The sequence below is a fragment of the Oncorhynchus gorbuscha genome, unplaced genomic scaffold, assembly GCF_021184085.1.
Source record: "Oncorhynchus gorbuscha isolate QuinsamMale2020 ecotype Even-year unplaced genomic scaffold, OgorEven_v1.0 Un_scaffold_1238, whole genome shotgun sequence".
Classification (NCBI taxonomy): domain Eukaryota; kingdom Metazoa; phylum Chordata; class Actinopteri; order Salmoniformes; family Salmonidae; genus Oncorhynchus; species Oncorhynchus gorbuscha.
The window spans coordinates 75,089-102,402 of NW_025746073.1; the positions used below are offsets into that span (position 1 = coordinate 75,089).

Sequence of the window (27,314 nt, forward strand, 5' to 3'; positions counted from 1 at the left end):
TGTGATACAGTGAATTACAAATTAAATAATCTGTCTGTAACTTGTGTCATGCACAGAGTAGATCTCCTAACCGAAATGCCAAAACTATAGTTTGTTAACAAGAAATTTGTGGAGTGGTTGAAAAATGAGTTTTAATGACCTCAACTTGTAAACTTCCGACTTCAACTGCATGTTTATTTATTTCTCCATTTTGTACTTTAACTCACAACACAACAAAACTGTATACAGACAAAATATGACATTTGTAATGTCTTTATTCTTTTGGAACTTCTGTTATTGTAATATTTACTGTTAATATCTTATGGTTTTATAGTGAATGTCCACTAGTGGCCAACAGAATTAAAAACATATTCATTAATACTTTTCATTCAGATTACAATGTTGCATTAATCAAATGTGTTTTACAATCAGCACCTGTGTTCTCTCTCTAACATAGTGGAATAACACTGATGGGAACATTCAAGAGGTTGTGAATGTTCTTCGTGTTCACAACATCATCACATCTTTAGCTTGGAGACGAGAACACAAATTAACTCAATGAAACCAAAACAACAACGTTTCTCGAGGTTTTCAAGGTCAGAATCAAGAAATACATATATAATATTCATCCAATTTACATTTTAAAATATCTAAATCGTGTCATAAACATCTAAGGGTTCTAACATGTATCCAATATATCAAAGTGTAGAATCAAAACAAAAAAAACAATATGGTTTAATGTGGCATAAAACAGTCAAACATCAGTCAGAACACTGTGACTCATCAGAACACTGTGACTCATCAGAACACAGCCTGGGAATGGGAACATGGGTAAGGCTTCACTCAAGAGTGCATTGTCTTCTTATGTTTGTTCAGGCTCCCTAAATGGGAAAAATCCTTTCCACACAGGGAGCAATGATAAGGTTTCTCCCCGGTGTGTGTCCTCTCATGTGATTTTAGTTCCTGTGATCGTGAAAATCTCTTTCCACAATGGGGACATGGGTAAGGCTTTTCTCCTGTGTGTGTCCTCTCATGTGATTTTAGGTCCTGTGATCGTGAAAATGTCTTTCCGCAATGGGCACAGTGGTAAGGCTTTTCTCCGGTGTGTATTCTATTGTGTTTGTTCAGGCTCCCTAACAGCGAAAAACTCTTTTTACACTGGGAGCAGTGGTATGGTTTCTCCCCTGTGTGTGTCCTCTCATGAGATTTTAGTTCCTGTGGTCGTGAAAATCTCTTTTCACATAGGGCACAGGGGTAAGGCGTTTCTCCTGTATGTATTCTCTTATGAGTGTTCAGGCTCGCTAACTGCGTAAAACTTTTTCCACACTGGGAGCAGTGGTATGGTTTCTCCCCTGTGTGTGTCCTTTCGTGTGATTTTAGTTGCTGTGCTCGTGTAAATCTCTTCCCACAATGGGAACATTGGAAAGGCTTTTCTCCTGTGTGTTTCCTTTCATGCTCTTTTAGGTTACCTAACAACCTAAAACTCTGTCCACAATGGGAACAGTGGTAAGGTTTTTCTCCTGTGTGCGTTCTATTATGTTTGTTCAGGCTCCATAAATGAGTAAAACACTTTCCACACTGGGAACAGAGATACGTTTTCTCCCTTGTGTGTGTCCTCTGATGCATTTTTAGGTTCTGTGATCGGGAAAATCTCTTTCCACACTGGGAACATTGGAAAGGCTTTTCTTCGGTGTGTTTCCTTTCATGCTCTTTTTGGTAAGCTAATTGGGTAAAACTCTTTCCACACACGGAGCAAGGGTAAGGTTTCTCCCCTGTGTGCGTCCTCTCATGCTCCTTCAGCTTATCCAACAACCTAAAATTCTTTCCACAATGGGAACAGTGGTAAGGCTTTTCTCCTGTGTGTATTCTACTATGTTTTTTTAGGTTCTGTGATCGTGAAAATCTCTTTCCACACTGGGAGCAGTGGAAAGGTTTTCCTCCTGTGTGTTTTCTCTCATGCTCTTTTAGGTTCCATGACAACTTGAAACTCTTATTACACTTGGAGCAGTTGAGTCGTCTCACTGGTTTGGGAGTCTCTGGGTCTGGTTCCCCTGAAGGACTCGTCTCTGGGTCTGGTTCCTCTGAAGGAGTCTTACTGCTGTCAGAGTGAGAGTCTGGTCTCTCTCCTGCCAAAGACAGAGTATTTGGTTAAACAGAGAGACCTGAATGAAACCTCCACATGATAAAACTGTCTTCCTATGAGGTTTAATCTAGACTAGATCCTTCATTATAAAACAGTACACTTGGAACATGAATGCTGATTGGTTAATAGCCATTAGTTATTCACAATACTACCCGGGTAATGGCTGTTAACCCGTTATTTACCATTATAGTAACAACCCAACAATTAACCACTAGCTGTCACTATAGCAAGTAAATGTTGGAAACAAACATTCTAGCCCCATCGTAACCCCTTATCTCCCATTCTAGCCCCATCTTAACCCCTTATCTCCCATTCTAGCCCCATCTTAACCCCTTATCTCCCATCCTAGCCCCATCTTCACCCCTTATATCCCATTCTAGCCCCATCTTACCCCTTATGTACCATTCTAGCCCCATCTTAACCCCTTATGTCCCATTCTAGCCCCATCTTAACCCATTATGTACCATTCTAGCCCCATCTTAATCCCCTATGTACCACTATAGCCCCATCTTAGCCCCTTATGTACCATTCTAGCCCCATCTTAACCCCCTATGTGCCACTATAGCCCCATCTTAACCCATTATGTACCATTCTAGACCCATCTTAACCCCTTATGTACCATTCTAGCCCCCATCTTAACCCCTTATCTACCACTCTAGCCCCATCTTAACCCCTTATCTCCCATCCTAGCCCCATCTTCACCCCTTATCTACCATTCTAGCCCCATCTTAACCCCTTATGTCCCATTCTAGCCCCATCTTAACCCATTATGTACCATTCTAGCCCCATCTTAACCCCCTATGTGCCACTATAGCCCCATCTTAACCCATTATGTACCATTCTAGACCCATCTTAACCCCTTATGTACCATTCTAGCCCCCATCTTAACCCCTTATGTACCATTCTAGCCCCATCTTAGCCCCTTATGTACCAATGTATGCACACATGACTGTAAGTCGCTTTGGATAAAAGCGTCTGCTAAATGGCATATATTATTATTATTATTATTCTAGCCCCATCTTAACCCCTTATGTACCATTCTAGCCCCATTTTAACGCCTCATGTACCATTCTAGTAACAAACCAACAATTAGCCACTATCTTTTCATTATAGCAGGTAAAGGGAGATTACATATGAATAAATACATATTTTCCATAAATTTCTATTGAATAATAAATCCCCAGAATACGTTCTATACATTTTGTCTGTACATACAAAATGCAGAGGTCAGAGGTCAGATAACAAGGTTTAGAACAAGTCCCTTCTTTTACAAACCAAACGCTGGACTAGAAACATGGGGTAATAATGTTGAGTTTCTTTTTTCCAGTGGAGATCAGTTGATGAATTGCCTGGCTGGACAGTGGAGATTATTTTATGAATAACCTGGCTAGCCTGTGGGACAGTGGAGATGAGTTTATGAATTGCCTGGCTGGGCTGTGGGACAGTGGAGATTAGTTTATAAATTACCTGGCTGGGCTGTGGGACAGTGGAGATTAGTTTATAAATTGCCTGGCTGGGCTGTGGGACAGTGGAGATTAGTTTATAAATTGCCTGGCTGAGCTGTGGGACAGTGGAGATTAGTTTATAAATTACCTGGCTGGGCTGTGGGACAGTGGAGATTAGTTTATAAATTGCCTGGCTGGGCTGTGGGACAGTGGAGATTAGTTTATAAATTGCCTGGCTGGGCTGTGGGACAGTGGAGATTAGTTGATGAGCAAAGCTCATCACAGTATAGCCAAGTATAGCTCAGTACAGTAGAGTATAGCTCAGCACAGTACAGTAGAGGAGAGTATAGCTCAGCACAGTAGAGGAGAGTATAGCTCAGTACAGTAGAGTATAGCTCAGTACAGTAGAGGAGAGTATAGCTCAGTACAGTAGAGGAGAGTATAGCTCAGTACAGTAGAGGAGAGTATAGCTCAGCACAGTACAGTATAGCTCAGTACAGTAGAGGAGAGTATAGCTCAGTACAGTAGAGGAGAGTATAGCTCAGCACAGTAGAGGAGAGTATAGCTCAGTACAGTAGAGGAGAGTATAGCTCAGTACAGTAGAGGAGAGTATAGCTCAGTACAGTAGAGGAGAGTATAGCTCAGTACAGTAGAGGAGAGTATAGCTCAGCACAGTAGAGGAGAGTATAGCTCAGCACAGTAGAGGAGAGTATAGCTCAGCACAGTAGAGGAGAGTATAGCTCAGCACAGTACAGTATAGCTCAGTACAGTAGAGGAGAGTATAGCTCAGCACAGTAGAGGAGAGTATAGCTCAGCACAGTAGAGGAGAGTATAGCTCAGTACAGTAGAGTGTAGCTCAGTACAGTAGAGGAGAGTATAGCTCAGCACAGTAGAGGAGAGTATAGCTCAGCACAGTAGAGGAGAGTATAGCTCAGCACAGTACAGTATAGCTCAGCACAGTAGAGTATAGCTCAGTACAGTAGAGGAGAGTATAGCTCAGTACAGTACAGTATAGCTCAGTACAGTAGAGGAGAGTATAGCTCAGTACAGTACAGTAGAGTATAGCTCAGTACAGTACAGTAGAGTATAGCTCAGTACAGTAGAGTATAGCTCAGTACAGTAGAGGAGAGTATAGCTCAGTACAGTACAGTAGAGTATAGCTCAGTACAGTACAGTAGAGTATAGCTCAGCACAGTAGAAGAGAGTATAGCTCAGTACAGTAGAAGAGAGTATAGCTCAGTACAGTAGAGTATAGCTCAGTACAGTAGAGTATAGCTCAGTACAGTAGAGTATAGCTCAGTACAGTAGAGTATAGCTCAGTACAGTAGAGGAGAGTATAGCTCAGTACAATAGAGGAGAGTATAGCTCAGTACAATAGAGGAGAGTATAGCTCAGTACAGTAGAGGAGAGTATAGCTCAGTACAGTAGAGGAGAGTATAGCTCAGCACAGTAGAGGAGAGTATAGCTCAGCACAGTAGAGGAGAGTATAGCTCAGTACAGTAGAGGAGAGTATAGCTCAGTACAGTAGAGGAGAGTATAGCTCAGTACAGTAGAGGAGAGTATAGCTCAGCACAGTAGAGGAGAGTATAGCTCAGTACAGTAGAGGAGAGTATAGCTCAGTACAGTAGAGTGTAGCTCAGTACAGTAGAGGAGAGTATAGCTCAGCACAGTAGAGGAGAGTATAGCTCAGCACAGTAGAGGAGAGTATAGCTCAGCACAGTACAGTATAGCTCAGCACAGTAGAGTATAGCTCAGTACAGTAGAGGAGAGTATAGCTCAGTACAGTATAGCTCAGTACAGTAGAGGAGAGTATAGCTCAGTACAGTACAGTAGAGTATAGCTCAGTACAGTACAGTAGAGTATAGCTCAGTACAGTAGAGTATAGCTCAGTACAGTAGAGGAGAGTATAGCTCAGTACAGTAGAGGAGAGTATAGCTCAGTACAGTACAGTAGAGTATAGCTCAGTACAGTACAGTAGAGTATAGCTCAGCACAGTAGAAGAGAGTATAGCTCAGTACAGTAGAAGAGAGTATAGCTCAGTACAGTAGAGTATAGCTCAGTACAGTAGAGGAGAGTATAGCTCAGTACAGTAGAGGAGAGTATAGCTCAGTACAGTAGAGGAGAGTATAGCTCAGTACAGTAGAAGAGAGTATAGCTCAGTACAGTAGAAGAGAGTATAGCTCAGTACAGTAGAGTATAGCTCAGTACAGTAGAGTATAGCTCAGTACAGTAGAAGAGAGTATAGCTCAGTACAGTAGAAGAGAGTATAGCTCAGTACAGTAGAGTATAGCTCAGTACAGTAGAGTATAGCTCAGTACAGTAGAGGAGAGTATAGCTCAGTACAGTAGAGGAGAGTATAGCTCAGTACAGTAGAGTATAGCTCAGTACAGTAGAGGAGAGTATAGCTCAGTACAGTAGAGGAGAGTATAGCTCAGTACAGTAGAGTATAGCTCAGTACAGTAGAGGAGAGTATAGCTCAGTACAGTAGAGGAGAGTATAGCTCAGCACAGTAGAGTATAGCTCAGTACAGTAGAGGAGAGTATAGCTCAGTACAGTAGAGGAGAGTATAGCTCAGTACAGTAGAGTATAGCTCAGTACAATAGAGGAGAGTATAGCTCAGTACAGTAGAGTATAGCTCAGTACAGTAGAGGAGAGTATAGCTCAGTACAGTAGAGGAGAGTATAGCTCAGTACAGTACAGTAGAGTATAGCTCAGTACAGTAGAGGAGAGTGTAGCTCAGTACAGTACAGTAGAGTATAGCTCAGTACAGTAGAGGAGAGTATAGCTCAGTACAGTAGAGGAGAGTATAGCTCAGCACAGTAGAGGAGAGTATAGCTCAGTACAGTAGAGGAGAGTATAGCTCAGTACAGTAGAGTGTAGCTCAGTACAGTAGAGGAGAGTATAGCTCAGCACAGTAGAGGAGAGTATAGCTCAGCACAGTAGAGGAGAGTATAGCTCAGCACAGTACAGTATAGCTCAGCACAGTAGAGTATAGCTCAGTACAGTAGAGGAGAGTATAGCTCAGTACAGTATAGCTCAGTACAGTAGAGGAGAGTATAGCTCAGTACAGTACAGTATAGCTCAGTACAGTACAGTAGAGTATAGCTCAGTACAGTAGAGTATAGCTCAGTACAGTAGAGGAGAGTATAGCTCAGTACAGTACAGTAGAGTATAGCTCAGTACAGTACAGTAGAGTATAGCTCAGCACAGTAGAAGAGAGTATAGCTCAGTACAGTAGAAGAGAGTATAGCTCAGTACAGTAGAGTATAGCTCAGTACAGTAGAGGAGAGTATAGCTCAGTACAGTAGAGGAGAGTATAGCTCAGTACAGTAGAAGAGAGTATAGCTCAGTACAGTAGAGTATAGCTCAGTACAGTAGAGTATAGCTCAGTACAGTAGAGTATAGCTCAGTACAGTAGAAGAGAGTATAGCTCAGTACAGTAGAAGAGAGTATAGCTCAGTACAGTAGAGTATAGCTCAGTACAGTAGAGTATAGCTCAGTACAGTAGAGGAGAGTATAGCTCAGTACAGTAGAGGAGAGTATAGCTCAGTACAGTAGAGTATAGCTCAGTACAGTAGAGGAGAGTATAGCTCAGTACAGTAGAGTATAGCTCAGTACAGTAGAGGAGAGTATAGCTCAGTACAGTAGAGGAGAGTATAGCTCAGCACAGTAGAGTATAGCTCAGTACAGTAGAGGAGAGTATAGCTCAGTACAGTAGAGGAGAGTATAGCTCAGTACAGTAGAGTATAGCTCAGTACAATAGAGGAGAGTATAGCTCAGTACAGTAGAGTATAGCTCAGTACAGTAGAGGAGAGTATAGCTCAGTACAGTAGAGGAGAGTATAGCTCAGTACAGTAGAGGAGAGTGTAGCTCAGTACAGTACAGTAGAGTATAGCTCAGTACAGTAGAGGAGAGTATAGCTCAGTACAGTAGAGTATAGCTCAGTACAGTAGAGTATAGCTCAGTACAGTAGAGTATTGCTCAGTACAGTAGAGGAGAGATTGCCAGTCACAGTAGAGGAGAGACTCAGTACAGTAGAGTATAGCTCAGTACAGTAGAGGAGAGTATAGCTCAGTACAGTAGAGGAGAGTATAGCTCAGTACAGTACAGTATAGCTCAGTACAGTACAGTATAGCATAGCTCAGTACAGTACAGTATAGCTCAGTACAGTAGAGTATAGCTCAGTACAGTAGAGTATAGCTCAGTACAGTAGAGTATAGCTCAGTACAGTACATGGATGGACAGACCAGTGAGCTGCCAGTCACTATGGACAGACCAGTGAGCTGATAGTCACTATGGACAGACCAGTGAGCTGCCAGTCACTATGGACAGACCAGTGAGCTGCCAGTCACTATGGACAGACCAGTGAGCTGATAGTCACTATGGACAGACCAGTGAGCTGCCAGTCACTATGGACAGACCAGTGAGCTGCCAGTCACTATGGACAGACCAGTGAGCTGCCAGTCACTATGGACAGACCAGTGAGCTGACCAGTCACTATGGACAGACCAGTCAGCTGGACAGACCAGTCACTATGGACAGACCAGTCACTATGGGAAGACCAGTCACTATGGACAGACCAGTGAGCTGACCAGTCACTATGGACAGACCAGTGAGCTGCCAGTCACTATGGACAGACCAGTCACTATGGACAGACCAGTGAGCTGCCAGTCACTATGGACAGACCAGTGAGCTGCCAGTCACTATGGACAGACCAGTCACTATGGACAGACCAGTCACTATGGACAGACCAGTGAGCTGCCAGTCACTATGGACAGACCAGTGAGCTGCCAGTCACTATGGACAGACCAGTCACTATGGACAGACCAGTCACTATGGACAGACCAGTCAGTCACTATGGACAGACCAGCTGCCAGTCACTATGGACAGACCAGTCACTATGGACAGACCAGTCACTATGGACAGACCAGTGAGCTGATAGTCACTATGGACAGACCAGTCACTATGGACAGACCAGTCACTATGGACAGACCAGTGAGCTGCCAGTCACTATGGACAGACCAGTCACTATGGACAGACCAGTCACTATGGACAGACCAGTGAGCTGCCAGTCACTATGGACAGACCAGTCACTATGGACAGACCAGTCACTATGGACAGACCAGTCACTATGGACAGACCAGTCACTATGGACAGACCAGTCACTATGGACAGACCAGTCACTATGGACAGACCAGTGAGCTGATAGTCACTATGGACAGACCAGTCACTATGGACAGACCAGTGAGCTGCCAGTCACTATTGACAGACCAGTCACTATTGACAGACCAGTCACTATGGACAGAGATGATAGTCCATAGCGTTCCATAGTGTTCTATAGCGTTCCATAGTGTTCTATAGCATTCCATAGTGTTCTATAGCGTTCCATAGTGTTCTATAGCGTTCCATAGTGTTCTATAGCATTCCATTGTGTTCTATAGCATTCCAGTGTTCTATAGCATTCCAGTGTTCTATAGTGTTCCATAGTGTTCTATAGCGTTCCATAGTGTTCCAGTGTTCTATAGCATTCCATAGTGTTCTATAGTGTTCTATAGCGTTCCATAGTGTTCTATAGTGTTCTATAGCGTTTCATAGTGTTCTATAGTGTTCCATTGTGTTCCATAGTGTTCCAAAGTTCACCTTCACACAGGGTTGTGAAGGTGAACGGAAAGGCACTGGAGCAAAGAATCACCCTTGCTGTCTCTGCCTGGCCGGTTCCCCTCTCTCCACTGGGATTCTCTGCCTCTAACCCTTTTACAGGGGCTGAGTCACTGGCTTACTGGGGCTCTTCCATGCCGTTCCTAGGAGGGGTGTCACTTGAGTGGGTTGAGGCACTGACGTGGTCTTCCTGTCCAGGTTGGCGCCCCCCCCTTTTTAACCTGTATTTAACCTGTATTTAACTAGGCAAGTCAGTTAAGAACAAACTCTTATTTTCAATGACGGCCTAGGAACAGTGGGTTAACTGCCGGTTCAGGGGCAGAACAACAGATTTGTACCTTGTCAGCTCGGGGATTTGAACTTGCAAACGTCCAGTTACTAGTCCAACGCGCTGACCACTAGGCTACCCTGCCCCCCCTTGGGTTGTGCCGTGGCAGAGATCTTTTGGGGCTATACTTGGCCTTGTCTCAGGATGGTAAGTTGGTGGTTGAAGATATCCCTCTAGTGGTGTGGGGGCTGTGCTTTGGCAAAGTGGGTGGGGTTATATCCTGCCTGTATGGCCCTGTCCGGGGGTATCGTCAGACGGGCCACAGTGTCTCCCGACCCCTCCCGTCTCAGCCTCCAGTATTTATGCTGCTGTAGTTTGTGTCGGGGGGCTAGGGTCAGTCTGTTATATCTGGAGTATTTCTCCTGTCTTATCCGGTGTCCTGTGTGAATTTAAGTATGCTCTCTCTCTTTCTTTCCTTCTTTCGGAGGACCAGAGCCCTAGGACCATGCCTCAGGACTACATGGCCTTGCTGTCCCCAGTCCACCTGGCAGTGCTGCTGCTCCAGATTCAACTGTTCTGCCTGCGGCTATGGAACCCTGACCTGTTCACCAGACGTGCTACAGGTCCCAGAACTGGGACCCTGCTGGTCATCTTGGAACATTTGAACATCTAGGCCATGTTCTGTTATAATCTCCACCCGGCACAGCCAGAAGAGGACTGGCCACCCCCTCATAGCCTGGTTCCTCTCTACCCAGTACAGCCAGAAGAGGACTGGCCACCCCCTCATAGCCTGGTTCCTCTCTACCCAGCACAGCCAGAAGAGGACTGGCCACCCCCTCATAGCCTGGTTCCTCTCTACCCAGTACAGCCAGAAGAGGACTGGCCACCCCCTCATAGCCTGGTTCCTCTCTACCCAGTACAGCCAGAAGAGGACTGGCCACCCCCTCATAGCCTGGTACCTCTCTACCCAGTACAGCCAGAAGAGGACTGGCCACCCCTCATAGCCTGGTTCCTCTCTACCCAGTACAGCCAGAAGAGGACTGGCCACCCCCTCATAGCCTGGTTCCTCTCTACCCAGTACAGCCAGAAGAGGACTGGCCACCCCTCATAGCCTGGTTCCTCTCTACCCAGTACAGCCAGAAGAGGACTGGCCACCCCCTCATAGCCTGGTTCCTCTCTACCCAGCACAGCCAGAAGAGGACTGGCCAGCCAGAAGAGGACTGGCCACCCCTCATAGCCTGGTTCCTCTCCACCCGGCACAGCCAGAAGAGGACTGGCCACCCCCTCATAGCCTGGTTCCTCTCCACCCGGCACAGCCAGAAGAGGACTGGCCACCCCCTCATAGCCTGGTTCCTCTCCACCCGGCACAGCCAGAAGAGGACTGGCCACCCCCTCATAGCCTGGTTCCTCTCCACCCGGCACAGCCAGAAGAGGACTGGCCACCCCCTCATAGCCTGGTTCCTCTCTACCCAGCCAGAAGAGGACTGGCCACCCCCTCATAGCCTGGTTCCTCTCCACCCGGCACAGCCAGAAGAGGACAGGCCACCCCTCATAGCCTGGTACCTCTCTACCCAGTACAGCCAGAAGAGGACTGGCCACCCCCTCATAGCCTGGTTCCTCTCTACCCAGTACAGCCAGAAGAGGACTGGCCACCCCCTCATAGCCTGGTTCCTCTCTACCCAGTACAGCCAGAAGAGGACTGGCCACCCCTCATAGCCTGGTTCCTCTCTAGTTTTCTTCCTAGGTTTTGGCCTTTCTAGGGAGTTTTTCCTAGCCACTGTGCTTCTACACCTGCATTGCTTGCTGTTTGGGGTTTTAAGCTGGGTTTCTGTACAGCACTTTGAGATATCAGCTGATGTACGAAGGGCTGTATAAATACATTTGATTTGATTGATTAACGTTTTATTGGCCGCCCCGTCTATTTGTAGCTTTCACAAAGATATTACTCACTGTTGTTAATCAGATCTCCTGTCTCCTCTTCTTCCTCCTCCAATGTGACAGTAATCTCCCCCAATTCCTTCATTCCAAAAACGTCTTCCTCTTCTTTCACTGTGGCAGTCATCTCCCCCTCCTTCTCATCCTCCTCTTCTTTTAATGTAACATCCTCTTCTTCCTCCTCTTTCACTCTGAACGCGTTTTCATCTTCTGTCAATTTAACCTCTTTCTCTTCTTCTTTCACTGTAACAGCTTCAACCTCTGTTTCTTGTTTTACTGTGACATCCTCTTCTTCCTTCTCCTCTTTCACGACAATGTTCAGCCCCAGAGTTTCTTTCTCCGTCCAGCAGATCACCTCTTTAGAAGTGGGGGAGTCGTTTAGTGAGTTCATGGTCTGGGATGTTAGCTAGATAGCTAGTTAGCATTTGTGACAAGACTAGCACTGCTAATTTACCCAGCTAGCTAGCTAACAACAACGTAGATATTTAATGAAATGGTGTAACTAGCTAATAGATACGACAAGTGTGTTTAAAACACAGTGGCTAAAATACAACGAAAGCATTTAAAGATCTGCTATGTTGGCTAGAAAGATACCGAGGTGCTCGTAAGCTACGGAGGTTTTGTTGTTTGAAGAAGCGTCCCGTCCATTAGATTATACGTCACACCGGCAGCATTGCCCTGAAACAGGCACGTCGCCACCTGGTGGCTGGGAGGGTAACAGTCAAGGGACATTGTATTTTATTTTGAGACACTTAATTAGATTTGGATACAAAAGTTTAGATACACCGACTCATTCCAGGGTTTTTCTTTATTTCTTTAATAGTGAAGACATCAAAATGATTAAATAACACATATGGGATCATGTAGTAACCAAAACAAGTGTTAAAACCAAGTGTTAAATCAAAATATATTTTATATTTGAGATTCTTCAAAGTAGCCACCCTTTGCCACTCTTGGCTTGTGGATAATTCCCCAGTAGCTTGTGGATGATTCCCCAGTAGCTTGTGGAGGATTCCCCAGTAGCTTGTGGATGATTCCCCAGTAGCTTGTGGAGGATTCCCCAGTAGCTTGTGGATGATTCCCCAGTAGCTTATGGAGGATTCCCCAGTTGTTATGCAGGTGAATGAGGACCCAAAAGCGACTTGGCGAAAACAGAGTCTTTAATCCAGTAAAGGAAATATGCAATACTCCTAGACAAATCGGAGCGGTAAATAAAGCATAAAAAACAATTCCACTCGTAATGACGAGAACAGACTGGAGACTCGATCATAAACTGTAGGTTGCCTCGGGAAGGCACTTGACCGTAGCAGACTCAGACACCTGCTCACCACGCAGCATCTGAGGGAAACACGACACGACAGGGCGATACAAAGACACAGCACGGTGAACAATATACAAGGATCCGACAGGACAGAAACGGAAGACAAGGGAAGAAATAGGGACTCTAATCAGAGGGCAAGATAGGAACAGGTGTGAAAAGAATAGAAGATTGATTAGGGGAATAGGAACTTGGGAGAGGATTCCCCAGATAGAGAGAAGAGAGAGATTCCCCAGTAGAAAAAGTGAACGATAAAAAGACCAGCAGGGGAAACGAACAGAAGGGAAAGCAATAAGACAAAACATGACAGTAGCCCCCACTGGAGGATTCCCCAGTAGCTTGTGGAGGATTCATAGATCACAAAACGTAGCTTGTGGAGGATTCCCTCAGTAGCTTGTGGAAAACGATTCCCCAGTAGCTACTGTGGAAAAAAAAATGAGACACGGGTAGCTTGTTTAGGAAACAGGATTCAAACAGGCCAGGAGAGTAACAACTGGGACAGATTCCAGCAGTAGGAACAAGAACAGGAGGATTCCCGGTGGCAGGGAACAGACTGGGATCCAGCAAGACCAGGAGCAGAAGAGAAAAAAATTCCCAGACTTATTCTTGTGGAGTTCCCAGTAGCTTGTGGAACGGATTCACGCTCCAGTAGCTTGTGGAGGATTCCAGAACGCCGGGATGGCCAGCTAGCTTGGCAGGTGAGCCCACTGAAGAACAGCCAGACGAGTAGAAACAGGAACGGAGGTTACTAGGACCGTGCGGTAGCTTGTGGAGGATTCTTGTAGCTTTCAATGGACTGTCAATTCCCCAGTAGCTTGTGGATCCCTCGGAATTCCCACAGAAGAACTTGTGGATAAAGCATGAGGCTTGTGGAGGATTCCCCAGTAGCTTGTGGATGATTCAACGCCCAACGTAGCTTGTCGGGCAGAACGGATTCCCCAGTAGCTTGTGGTCAGATTCCAAACGACAAAAGTAGCTTGTGGAGGATTCCCCAGTAGCTTGGATGGAGCAGTTCCCCAGTAGCTTGTGGATAATTCCCCAGTGAGCTTGTGGAAAATTCCCAGGGTGGACCCCATCCTCAGTCAGTATCGGATTCGCTGGGACAGTATGGCTCCCACGTGGAGGTCATTCCTCAACAATAAACTGTTTAGTGAGGATTGCAACAAGGATGGATGGATTCCCCAAGCTTGTGGAGGATTCAGAACAACAATCATAGCTTGTGAGAGGAAGGGAGTTCCCTGGACCGTAGCTTGTGGAGGATTTCCTCCGGCACTCCTGTCAAATCACCAGGTTCCTCCTGTGGAGGATTCAAACAGTAGCTTGTGGAGGATTAAACACCAGTAGCTTGTGGAAAGGATTCCCCAGTAGACCAATCAAAAGAAGGATTATGACAGTAGCTTGTGGAGGATTCCCAAAACAGCTTGTGGAACAAAAAATCAAAAAAGAAATTCTCCCAGTTAGATACTTGAGGGTTAAAGGTTCCCACAGTAGCTTGTGGAGAGACTACCATCCAGTAGCTTGTGGACCGTTCCCCAACTTGTGGAGGAATTCCCCAGTAGCTTGTGGATAATTCCCCAGTAGTCTTTAATGGATGCCGATTCCCCAGCGTTGATGGATAATTACCCAGTAGCTTGTGGATGATTCCCCAGTAGCTTGTGCCCTCCGCTTGTGATGAGCTCTGGCCTTTAGTGGAGCTTGTGATAATTGACCCGGAACCGCAGTAGCTTGTGGATGATTCTCCAGTAGCTTGTGTATGATTCCCCAGTAGCTTGTGGAGGAGTCCCCAGTAGCTTGTGGAGATTCACAGTAGCTTGTGTAGCTTCTTCTATGTAGCTTGTGGAGGATTCCCCAGTAGCTTGTGGAGGATTCAATCAAAGAGCTGGATGGAACCTCCCGAGAGAGATCTTCCTTAGTAGCTTGTGGATGATTCCCCAGTAGCTTGTGGATGCTTGTTCCCCAGTTACTTGTGGAGCATTCCCCAGTAGCTTGTGGATATTCCCCAGTAAGCTTGGGACCAGGATTCTTTCCCAAAAGCTTGTGGATAATTCCTCCAGTTCAGCTTGTTAGGAGGATTCCCCCAGATAGCTTGTGGAGCCCGATTCCAGTAGCTTGTGGAGGATTCCCCAGTAGTGTTGTTGGAGAGATTCCACAGTAGCTTGAGGAGGGATTCCCCAGTAGCTTGTGGATTATTAACCCAGTAGCTTGTGGAAGACCCGGAGTAGCTGGTGGCAAGATCTGATACTGTCCTGAGAGGTCGGAGACCTGAGCGGCCAGGGTCTCAACGTGGAGCAGCTGACAATTCCTGCTTGTCTGGACATTCCCCTGGAGCTCGAGAGTCCTGAATAATCCAGGCTGGGTCCATTCTTGGTCTCCTTCTGTTATGCAGGTGACATGAGACACTCAACCATGCAAAGTCTTACTCTAATAAAGAAATATGCAATACTCCTCAAATCAGCGGTAAATAAAGCATAAAAAAACAACCACAATGACAGAACAGACTGGAGACTCGATCATAAACTGTACCTCTGGAATATCTTGACTAAAGTTCAGACACCTGCTCATTGGCTCAGGGAAACAAAACCAAACAAAGACACAGCACGGTGAACAATATCAAGAATCCGAAGGACAGAAACGGAAGACAAGGGAAGAAATAGGGACTCTAATCAGAGGGCAAGATACGGAACAGGTGTGAAAAGAATAGAAGATTGATTAGGGGAATAGGAACAGCTGGGAATTATGGTGTAGAGAGAAGAGAATTAGGGAGTGAGGGCTACCTAAAAAGACCAGCAGGGGAAAACGAATTGAAGGGTTTGACAAGACAATATAAGAAAAACATGACACTTTAGTAGCTTAAAGAGGATTCCCCATAGCTTGTGGATGATTTACAGTAGCTTGTGGAGGATTCCCCATAGCTTGTGGAGATTTCCCAGTAGCTGTGTGGAGGATTCCCCAGTAAAAGGGAGGATTCCCCAGTAGCATCCTGAATATTAAGGTTACTGTCATGTTATACAAAGGACACTCAAATGCAAACTGGCTGGGTTATTCTTTATTTCAGACATCACACATTATAGTCTTACTCTAATCCAGACATCGTACACACTCACTAAATCACATCCACGATCATACACATCAACCTACACAGATCTACTAGACACGTAATATCTTGACTAAATGTTCTAACATCCGGGGCATTGGCTCAAGGCAAACAGAACCAAACACATGGATGCTTGAACCTGTTTCATGAATTCTAAACATCAGACATTTGAAATCTCTATTTTTGACTGTCATAATACCTCTGATGGCAGTAACTTTACAAGCACTAATTGTGGTCCATTTAGACTGAGAATAGTGTCTGGTTACAGTAAGGGCTACAATAAGTACAGTATGTTAGAATTGTAACGGTTTAAGACATTATAGGAAAAGATCAGTCTTTATGCGTATGAAAGAAAAGGAATATAACATATATTATTTACAGGAAACTGGATCTACATCCTGAGATGAAGCTGTTAAAAAGGAAATGGGGTTGGTGAAATAATGTTCTGTCATGTGGACAAAGGAACTCAAAAGGTGTGATGATATTAATTACCAATTAATTATCAAATATGATCCGAATGTGTAAACAGTCAGGAATTATTTGCAAGGAAGGTTTTAATATAAAACAGATGGTATTTTTCAGTTTTTGATTTGTTTAAAAATTAGTTTGAAATATCTAATAAATGGTATTACTTCATGATTGTGTCCCATTGTTGTTGATTCTTCACAAAAAATACAGTTTATATCTTTATTTTGAATCTATATGGTATTACTATATATGGTATTAATCTATATGGTATTACTCTATATGGTATTAATCTATATGGTATTACTCTATATGGTATTAATCTATATGGTATTAATCTATATGGTATTAATCTATATGGTATTAATCTATATGGTATTACTCTATATCGTATTACTCTATATGTTATTACTCTATATGGTATTACTCTATATGGTATTACTCTATATGGTATTAATCTATATGGTATTAATATATATGGTATTAATCTATATGGTATTCATATATATGGTATTAATCTATATGGTATTACTTATGGTATTAATCTATATGGTATACTATATATGGTATTAATCTATATTAATCTATATGGTATTAATCTATATGGTATTAATCTATATGGTATTAATCTATATGGTATTACTATATATGGTATTAATCTATATGGTATTAATCTATATGGTATTACTCTATATGGTATTACTCTATATGGTATTACTCTATATGGTATTAATCTATATGGTATTAATCTATATGGTATTAATATATATGGTATTACTCTATATGGTATTAATATATATGGTATTAATCTATATGGTATTACTCTATATGGTATTAATATATATGGTATTACTCTATATGGTATTAATATATATGGTATTAATCTATATCTATATATGGTATTAATCTATATGGTATTACTCTATATGGTATTACTCTATATGGTATTACTCTATATGGTATTACTCTATATGGTATTAATCTATATGGTATTAATCTATATGGTATTAATCTATATGGTATTACTCTATATGGTATTAATATATATGGTATTAATCTATATGGTATTACTCTATATGGTATTAATCTATATGGTATTAATATATATGGTATTACTCTATATGGTATTAATCTATATGGTATTACTCTATATGGTATTACTCTATATGGTATTAATCTATATGGTATTACTCTATATGGTATTAATATATATGGTATTACTCTATATGGTATTAATCTATATGGTAATCAATATTCATGTCACGCCTTGGTCATAGTATTTTGTGTTTTCCTTAATTATTTGTTCAGGCCAGGGTGTGACATGGGTTTATTGTGTTGTCTTATTGTTTTTTTTTGTAGGCATTGGGATTGGTGTTGATTAGGGGTGTGTCTAGTTTAGGCTTGGCTGCCTGAGGCGGTTCTCAATCAGAGTCAGGTGATTCTTGTTGTCTCTGATAGGGAACCGTATTTAGGTAGCCTGGGTTTCACTGTGTATTTCGTGGGTGATTGTTCCTGTCTCTGTGTTGTGTTCACCAGATAGGCTGTAATTAGGTTTCACGTTCCGTTTGTTGTTTTTGGTATTTATTAGTTATTTCATGTATCGTTCAGTTTTTCTTCATTAAGGACATGAGTAACCACCACGCTGCATTTCAGTCCGACTCTCTTTCTACAAACGAAGAATGCCGTTACAATTCATCAATAATAATTTAAAAACATTGTTTCTGTCTAAAGAGACCAGACATAAACCTGAACCTATAGTTCAGGTAGAAGCAATAAAAACAATACTACAGAGATACAAAATAGGTTCGAGAAAACAACAACAAAGAACTTGAGGAACTTATTCAAGAACGATCTGTTACCTGACATGATGACTCCTTGCTGTCCCCAGTCCACCTGGCCATGCTGCTGCTCCAGTTTCAACTGACCTGAGCCCTAGGACCATGCCCCAGGACTACCTGACATGATGACTCCTTGCTGTCCCCAGTCCACCTGGCCATGCTGCTGCTCCAGTTTCAACTGTTCTGCCTTAATATTATTCGACCATGCTGGTCATTTATGAACATTTGAACATCTTGGCCACGTTCTGTTATAATCTCCACCCGGCACAGCCAGAAGAGGACTGGCCACCCCACATATGCTCTCTCTAATTCTCTCTTTCTTTCTCTCTCTCAGAGGACCTGAGCCCTAGGACCGTGCCCCAGGACTACCTGACATGATGACTCCTTGCTGTCCCCAGTCCACCTGACTGTGCTGCTGCTCCAGTTTCAACTGTTCTGCCTTATTATTATTCGACCATGCTGGTCATTTATGAACATTTGAACATCTTGGCCATGTTCTGTTATAATCTCCACCCGGCACAGCCAGAAGAGGACTGGCCACCCCACATAGCCTAGTTCCTCTCTAGGTTTCTTCCTAGGTTTTGGCCTTTCTAGGGAGTTTTTCCTAGCCACCGTGCTTCTACACCTGCATTGCTTGCTGTTTTGGGTTTTAGGCTGGGTTTCTGTACAGCACTTTGAGATATCAGCTGATGTACGAAGGGCTATATAAATACATTTGATTTGATTTGTTAGAAAAATAAAGCAAATGATGGAATATGGAGAAAAATGCACCAAATTCTTCCTGAATGTCCAACACAGCAACACTAACAAAAATAATTGGCAGAAACGTATTAAAGACAAAGTCATCGATGATTCTCTGAATTATATTTTAAAAGAGGAAGCTAAATATTTTAAGCAGATATGTTCCTTTCCGTCTCATGCTCTGAATGATGACTACTGTAAGGAATTCTTTCCCCCCAAAAAATGTAAATGGAAAATTAACAAATGCACAGAAAGACCATTGCGAGGGCCAAATTACAGAGGAATAATTTTTGACTAAATCCTTTCAGTCTGGAAAAACCCCAGAGCTTGATGGCATACAGGTAGAGGTATATCAAGCCTTGTTTGATATACTGAAAGCTCCATTGTTAGCTTGTTTTAACTACTCCTATAGAAATGGTAGTCTGTCATGTACTCAGCAGGAAGGTCTGATTTCACTATTATTAAAACAAGACCCAGATGGCAAATATAAAGACACAGTCTATCTAAAAAAAAATGGAGGCATCTTACACATCAATGTTGTGATGCAAAAATACTAGCGAAATGCAGAGCACTCAGAATTAAAAAAGAGTTTTACCAGGTATTGTTCATCCTGATAAGACAGGTTTTTAACATGGAAGATACATTGGAGATAAAATACAACAACTATTAGAAATAATAGAGCACCATGAAACATCTAAGAAGTCAGGCCTGGTATTTATAGCGGATTTTGAAAAGGCCTTTGATAAAGCAAGACTGGATTTTATATATACATGCCTGGACTTTTAACATTTTAACATTTTGTTGAGTCTAAAAATCCTACAATGTGATTTTCTGGATTTTTTTTTCTCATTTTGTCTGTCATAGTTGAAGTGTACCTATGGTGAAAATGACAGGCCTCTCTCATCTTTTTAAGTGGGAGAACTTGCACAATTGGTGGCTGACTAAATACTTTTTTTGCCCCACTGTACATGCCTGGATTTTTAACATTTTGTTGAGTCTCTTATTCAATAGGTAAAAGTTATGTGTAGCAACCCCAGCTGTGAAATAGTAAACAGCTTCTGAATTGTCAAGAGTTAAACAAGGGTGTCCGCTGTCAACATATCGATTCGTTACGGCCATCTAAATGCTAGCTATTAAAATCAGATCAAATAACAACTGTAGTGGCTTCCTTACATATTGACCACAGCCAAACCTGAAGCAGGGTTGTTTCGGACGCGTACAGTCCACATTCAAAGTTCCCAACCGGCAAAAAACATCCAATGAGATCCAGGGATATGGTGCAACAAAAAGGTTTATTCTTCTTATATCTAACAAATAAATGATTCTCCAATCAACTTAAAAGCATAGATTCCTTGATGTGAAAAATACATAAGACGGCCTGTTCATATGTCTGTATGGTCAAAAGACTATACCGCACCCGCGTCTAGCTCGGACTGCCCTCACCCCGAAGTCCAAAACTTCCTGCCTTTATCCTATCACTAACACACTTACCACAGTACAATGAACGGACGAGAGGGGAGGGGGAGGAGCCAAACACGAAGTTACACTAATAAAGGAACATATCTCAATCAGATAAATGTAAATCATAAAAGGTACCTAATACTAATACACCATATACATTCATATTTCATATATTTACACACACGTACATGGAGCTCTTGTATGTTCGGTCTTTTATACCGACATGTCCAAATCGGCTCTAACATCATAAATCGTGACATCATCACAACAACATCAGAGGATTCTAAACATCATAAATCGTGACATCGTCACAACAACATCAGAGGATTCTAAACATCATAAATCGTGACATCGTCACAACAACATTAGAGGATTCTAAACATCATAAATCATGACATTGTCACAACAACATCAGAAAATTCTAACATCATAAATCATGACATCGTCACAACAACATCAGAGGATTCTAAACATCATAAATCATGACATCATCACAACAACATCAGAGGATTCTAACATCATAAATCATGACATCATCACAACAACATCAGAGGATTCTAAACATCATAAATCATGACATCATCACAACAACATCAGAGGATTAGAAATCCAAGGCTTTAAAACAAAAAAGGTGCCGATGACTCAAGTTTTATATTAAGTCCTCAAGCTGTCTCACTGTCTCACTGTCTCATTGTCTCACTGTCTCACTGTCTCATTGTCTCACTGTCTCATTGTCTCACTGTCTCAATGTCTCATTGTCTCACTGTCTCATTGTCTCACTGTCTCACTGTCTCACTGTCTCACTGTCTCATTGTCTCACTGTCTCACTGTCTCACTGTCTCATTGTCTCACTGTCTCATTGTCTCACTGTCTCATTGTCTCACTGTCTCATTGTCTCACTGTCTCACTGAAGACAACTTTTCTGGACTCCTAATTATGAATATTACATATATATTATATTACTACAATGTTACGTATTGGACCTTTACCAAAAACAGTTTTTACATGATCCTGTAGTTTACCTGTAAATGGGCTGATGGTGAAGTAGACATACTCGGTATTCATTTCACAAAATATATATATAAATGGTTTGAGTCCTCGATTTGACTTGGTGGGAGATCTGTCGACATCCCTTTGGGCGGGACGCTTGAGCCTGGTTGCTCCTGTGGGTCACAGCAGTCTGCTAGATGACTAAATGTAATGTAAATGTTGAATGGCTTCGCTGCAGGTAGATTGTATGTTGAAGATGTATGTTGTTCAAGTAAAAAAAAAACAGAAAAAAAAAATTGCTACTGGTTCCGCAATGCAGACAGCCTTTACGGCTGGCACCGCAAGTTTGTGTCCTGTAAGTAGCAATTAGCTGCTAGCCATCATGAAAATGGAGCAGACGAATGCTAGCAGTGTTAAGTAGCAATTAGCTGCTAGCCATCATGAAAATGGAGCAGACGAATGCTAGCAGTGTTAAGTAGCAATTAGCTGCTAGCCATCATGAAAATGGAGCAGACGAATGCTAGCAGTGTTAAGTAGCAATTAGCTGCTGGCCATCATGAAAATGGAGCAGACGAATGCTAGCAGTGTTAAGTAGCAATTAGCTGCTAGCCATCATGAAAATGGAGCAGACGAATGCTAGCAGTGTTAAGTAGCAATTAGCTGTTAGCCATCATGAAAATGGAGCAGACGAATGCTAGCAGTGTTAAGTAGCAATTAGCTGCTAGCCATCATGAAAATGGAGCAGACGAATGCTAGCAGTGTTAAGTAGCAATTAGCTGCTAGCCATCATGAAAATGGAGCAGACGAATGCTAGCAGTGTTAAGTAGCAATTAGCTGCTAGCCATCATGAAAATGGAGCAGACGAATGCTAGCAGTGTTAAGTAGCAATTAGCTGCTGGCCATCATGAAAATGGAGCAGACGAATGCTAGCAGTGTTAAGTAGCAATTAGCTGCTAGCCATCATGAAAATGGTGCAGACAAATGCTAGCAGTGTTAAGTAGCAATTAGCTGCTAGCCATCATGAAAATGGAGCAGACGAATGCTAGCAGTGTTAAGTAGCAATTAGCTGCTAGCCATCATGAAAATGGAGCAGACAAATGCTAGCAGTGTTAAGTAGCAATTAGCTGCTAGCCATCATGAAAATGGCGCAGACAAATGCTAGCAGTGTTTTATCCACAGCTGGGCACAAATGTTTTTTTATTGTTAATCTTTCTTTTCTTTCTTTTTTATATCCTCTTATGTTTCTTGTGTCGTAAATATTTCAGTATTAGTTTTCATTGTTTTTTTCCCTTTTGCCCATTGTGATCCACTCCATGTCTGAAATGTGCTGAATAAATACAGCTTGGTTAGATTTGATGTGAATTGTTGGTCATGTGATCGGGAAAATATAGTTCCACACAACGGGAACGGTTCTCTAACTGCGTGTGATTCTTTCCACACTGGGACCAACTGCGTGGTTTTTCCCCTGTGTGTGTAATTGTGTGTTTTCTTCCCCCGTGTGTTTCCTTTTATGTGATTTTAGGTCATGTGATCGGGAATATCTCTTCCCGCACAAGGCGCAATGGTAAAGCTTCTTCCCCGCGTGTGTCTTCTCATGCTCCCTCATGTTATCTAACGACCTAAAGAATTTTCCACAATGGGAACAGGGGTAAGGCTTCTCTCCAGAGTGTATTTTCTTATGTTTGTTCAGGTTCCCTAAATGCAAAAAACACTTTCCACACTGGGAACAACTGTGTGGTTTTTCCCCTGTGTGTGTCCGCTCATGTGATCTCAGGTCATGTGATCGTAAGAAACTATTTCCACACTGAGAGCAATGGTAAGATTTCTCCCCGGTGTGTGTCATCTCGTGCTTTTTTAAGTCTGATGATGTTGAAAATCTCTTTCCACAATTGGAGCAGTGGTAAGGCTTTTCTCCTGTGTGTTTCTTCTCGTGATCTTTCAGGTTCCCTAACTTGGTAAAATTCTTACCACACAGGGAGCAATGGTAAGGTTTCTCCCCTGTGTGTGTCCTCTCATGCGTTTTCAGGTTACCTGACAACCTAAAATTCTTTCCACAATGGGAACAGGGGTAAGGCTTCTCTCCAGAGTGTATTCTCTTATGTTTGTTCAGGTTCCCTAAATGGGAAAAAAGCTTTCCACACTGGGAACAATTGTGAGGTTTTTCCCCTGTGTGTGTCCTCTCGTGTGATTTTAGGTCATGTGATCGTGAGAATCTATTTCCACACTGGGAGCATTGGAAGGGCTTTTCTCCAGTGTGTTTCCTCTCATGCTCTTTCAGCTTCCATAACCACTTAAAACTCATGTTACACTGGGAGCAGTGGTGTTGCATCGCTGGCGTCTCAGGGTCTGGTTCCCCTGAAGGACTCTTCTCAGGGTCTGGTTCCCCTGAAGGACTCTTTCTGCTGTCAGATGGAGAGACTGGTCTCTCTCCTGCCAAAGACAAAAGGAGTATTTAGTTAAACAGAGTATTTAGTTAAACAGACAGACCTGACTGAAACCTCCATTATAAAACTGTTTTCCTATGAGGTTTAATCCAGACTAGAGCCCTCATTATGAAACACAAAATGTGGATCCTGGATGCTGATTGGTTGATAGCTGTTAGTTATTCACATTAATCACAGTTTATGGCTGTTAACAGTTCCATTTGAATAATTCCTACACATCCACTGTTCCAAAGCCCAGCCAGGCAATTCATAAACTAATCTCCACTGTCCCACAGCCCAGCCAGGTAATTCATAAACTAATCTCCACTGTCCCACAGCCCAGCCAGGTAATTCATAAACTAATCTCCACTGTCCCACAGCCCAGCCAGGCAATTTATAAACGAATCTCCACTGTCCCACAGCCCAGCCAGGTGATTTATAAACTAATCTCCACTGTCCCACAGCCCAGCCAGACAATTTATAAACTAATCTCCACTGTCCCACAGTCCAGCCAGGTAATTTATAAACTAATCTCCACTGTCCCACAGCCCAGCCAGGAAATTCATGAACTAATCTCCACTTAATGTGCTAATTGTTGGTTTGCTACTAGAATGATACAAGTTTAAGTTAAGACGGGGCTAGAATGGTAGATAAGGGTTAAGATGGGGCTAGAATGGTAGATAAGGGTTAAGATGGGGCTAGAATGGTAGATAAGGGTTAAGAGTTCATCTCAGCCTATGCCTCCCTCCAGTCCCTCGACTTCTTGGCACTGACGGAAAAATGGATCACCACAGACAACACTGCTACTCCTACTGCTCTCTCTTCGTCCGCCCACGTGTTCTCGCACACCCCGAGAGCTTCTGGTCAGCGGGGTGGTGGCACCGGGATCCTCATCTCTCCCAAGTGGTCATTCTCTCTTTCTCCCCTTACCCATCTGTCTATCGCCTCCTTTGAATTCCATGCTGTCACAGTTACCAGCCCTTTCAAGCTTAACATCCTTATCATTTATCGCCCTCCAGGTCCCCTCGGAGAGTTCATCAATGAGCTTGATGCCTTGATAAGCTCCTTTCCTGAGGACGGCTCACCTCTCACAGTGCTGGGCGACTTTAACCTCCCCACGTCTACCTTTGACTCATTCCTCTCTGCCTCCTTCTTTCCACTCCTCTCCTCTTTTGACCTCACCCTCTCACCTTCCCCCCTACTCACAAGGCAGGCAATACGCTCGACCTCATCTTTACTAGATGCTGTTCTTCCACTAACCTCATTGCAACTCCCCTCCAAGTCTCCGACCACTACCTTGTATCCTTTTCCCTCTCGCTCTCATCTAACACCTCCCACACTGCCCCTACTCGGATGGTATCGCGCCGTCCCAACCTTCGCTCTCTCTCCCCCGCTACTCTCTCCTCTTCCATCCTATCATCTCTTCCCTCTGCTCAAACCTTCTCCAACCTATCTCCTGATTCTGCCTCCTCAACCCTCCTCTCCTCCCTTTCTGCATCCTTTGACTCTCTATGTCCCCTATCCTCCAGGCCGGCTCGGTCCTCCCCTCCCGCCCCGTGGCTCGACGACTCATTGCGAGCTCACAGAACAGGGCTCCGGGCAGCCGAGTGGAAATGGAGGAAAACTCGCCTCCCTGCAGACCTGGCATCCTTTCACTCCCTCCTCTCTACATTTTCCTCCTCTGTCTCTGCTGCTAAAGCCATTTTCTACCACTCTAAATTCCAAGCATCTGCCTCTAACCCTAGGAAGCTCTTTGCCACCTTCTCCTCCCTCCTGAATCCTCCTCCCCCCTCCTCCCTCTCTGCAGATGACTTTGTCAACCATTTTGAAAAGAATGTCGACGACATCCGATCCTCGTTTGCTAAGTCAAACGGCACCGCTGGTTCTGCTCACACTGCCCTACCCTGTGCTCTGACCTCTTTCTCCCCTCTCTCTCCAGATGAAATCTCGCGTCTTGTGACGGCCGGCCGCCCAACAACCTGCCCGCTTGACCCTATCCCCTCCTCTCTTCTCCAGACCATTTCCGGAGACCTTCTCCCTTACCTCACCTCGCTCATCAACTCATCCCTGACCGCTGGCTACGTCCCTTCCGTCTTCAAGAGAGCGAGAGTTGCACCCCTTCTGAAAAAACCTACACTCGATCCCTCCGATGTCAACAACTACAGACCAGTATCCCTTCTTTCTTTTCTCTCCAAAACTCTTGAACGTGCCGTCCTTGGCCAGCTCTCCCGCTATCTCTCTCTGAATGACCTTCTTGATCCAAATCAGTCAGGTTTCAAGACTAGTCATTCAACTGAAACTGCTCTTCTCTGTATCACGGAGGCGCTCCGCACTGCTAAAGCTAACTCTCTCTCCTCTGCTCTCATCCTTCTAGACCTATCGGCTGCCTTCGATACTGTGAACCATCAGATCCTCCTCTCCACCCTCTCTGAGTTGGGCATCTCCGGCGCCGCCCACGCTTGGATTGCGTCCTACCTGACAGGTCGCTCCTACCAGGTGGCGTGGCGAGAATCTGTCTCCTCACCACGCGCTCTCACCACTGGTGTCCCCCAGGGCTCTGTTCTAGGCCCTCTCCTATTCTCGCTATACACCAAGTCACTTGGCTCTGTCATAACCTCACATGGTCTCTCCTATCATTGCTATGCAGACGACACACAATTAATCTTCTCCTTTCCCCCTTCTGATGACCAGGTGGCGAATCGCATCTCTCCATGTCTGGCAGACATATCAGTGTGGATGACGGATCACCACCTCAAGCTGAACCTCGGCAAGACGGAGCTGCTTTTCCTCCCGGGGAAGGACTGCCTGTTCCATGATCTCGCCATCACGGTTGACAACTCCATTGTGTCCTCCTCCCAGAGCGCTAAGAACCTTGGCGTGATCCTGGACAACACCCTGTCGTTCTCAACTAACATCAAGGCGGTGGCCCGTTCCTGTAGGTTCATGCTCTACAACATCCGCAGAGTACGACCCTGCCTCACACAGGAAGCGGCGCAGGTCCTAATCCAGGCACTTGTCATCTCCCGTCTGGATTACTGCAACTCGCTGTTGGCTGGGCTCCCTGCCTGTGCCATTAAACCCCTACAACTCATCCAGAACGCCGCAGCCCGTCTGGTGTTCAACCTTCCCAAGTTCTCTCACGTCACCCCGCTCCTCCGCTCTCTCCACTGGCTTCCAGTTGAAGCTCGCATCCGCTACAAGACCATGGTTCTTGCCTACGGAGCTGTGAGGGGAACGGCACCTCAGTACCTCCAGGCTCTGATCAGGCCCTACACCCAAACAAGGGCACTGCGTTCATCCACCTCTGGCCTGCTCGCCTCCCTACCACTGAGGAAGTACAGTTCCCGCTCAGCCCAGTCAAAACTGTTCACTGCTCTGGACCCCCAATGGTGGAACAAACTCCCTCACGACGCCAGGACAGCGGAGTCAATCACCACCTTCCGGAGACACCTGAAACCCCACCCCTTTAAGGAATACCTAGGATAGGATAAGTAATCCTTCTCACCCCCCCCCACCCTTTAAGATTTAGATGCACTATTGTAAAGTGACTGTTCTA

General features: G+C 44.0%; 2 protein-coding genes across 2 annotated transcripts in view; both read right to left on the reverse strand.

The window, feature by feature from the left end:
• Positions 1-211: 211 nt before the first annotated feature.
• LOC124021870 (zinc finger protein 883-like) lies at positions 212-12,063 on the reverse strand. The gene is made up of 2 exons (XM_046337008.1): positions 11,444-12,063; positions 212-2,105 (listed from the first exon to the last, which is right to left on the reverse strand). The coding sequence occupies exons 1-2, from the start codon at positions 11,817-11,819 to the stop codon at positions 823-825; spliced, it is 1,659 nt and encodes a 552-aa protein (XP_046192964.1). The 5' UTR covers positions 11,820-12,063; the 3' UTR covers positions 212-822.
• Positions 12,064-21,156: 9,093 nt separating this feature from the next.
• The window catches only part of LOC124021874 (zinc finger protein 391-like), a 57,496-nt gene continuing 51,338 nt past the window's right edge, over positions 21,157-27,314 (reverse strand). Inside the window, exon 2 of the mRNA XM_046337012.1 lies at positions 21,157-23,765. Coding sequence (XP_046192968.1) covers positions 22,750-23,765 — 1,016 coding nt within the window. The 3' untranslated portion in view covers positions 21,157-22,749. The remainder of the gene's footprint in view (positions 23,766-27,314) is intronic.

Excerpts from the sequence above, each read along its gene's own strand:
- LOC124021870 (XM_046337008.1), bottom strand. The coding sequence starts at position 11,819 with ATGAACTCACTAAACGACTCCCCCACTTCTAAAGAGGTGATCTGCTGG. Across the intron at positions 2,106-11,443 it reads AGGAGATCTGATTAACAACA|GAGAGAGACCAGACTCTCAC; the intron begins GTGAGTAATATC and ends TGTCTTTGGCAG.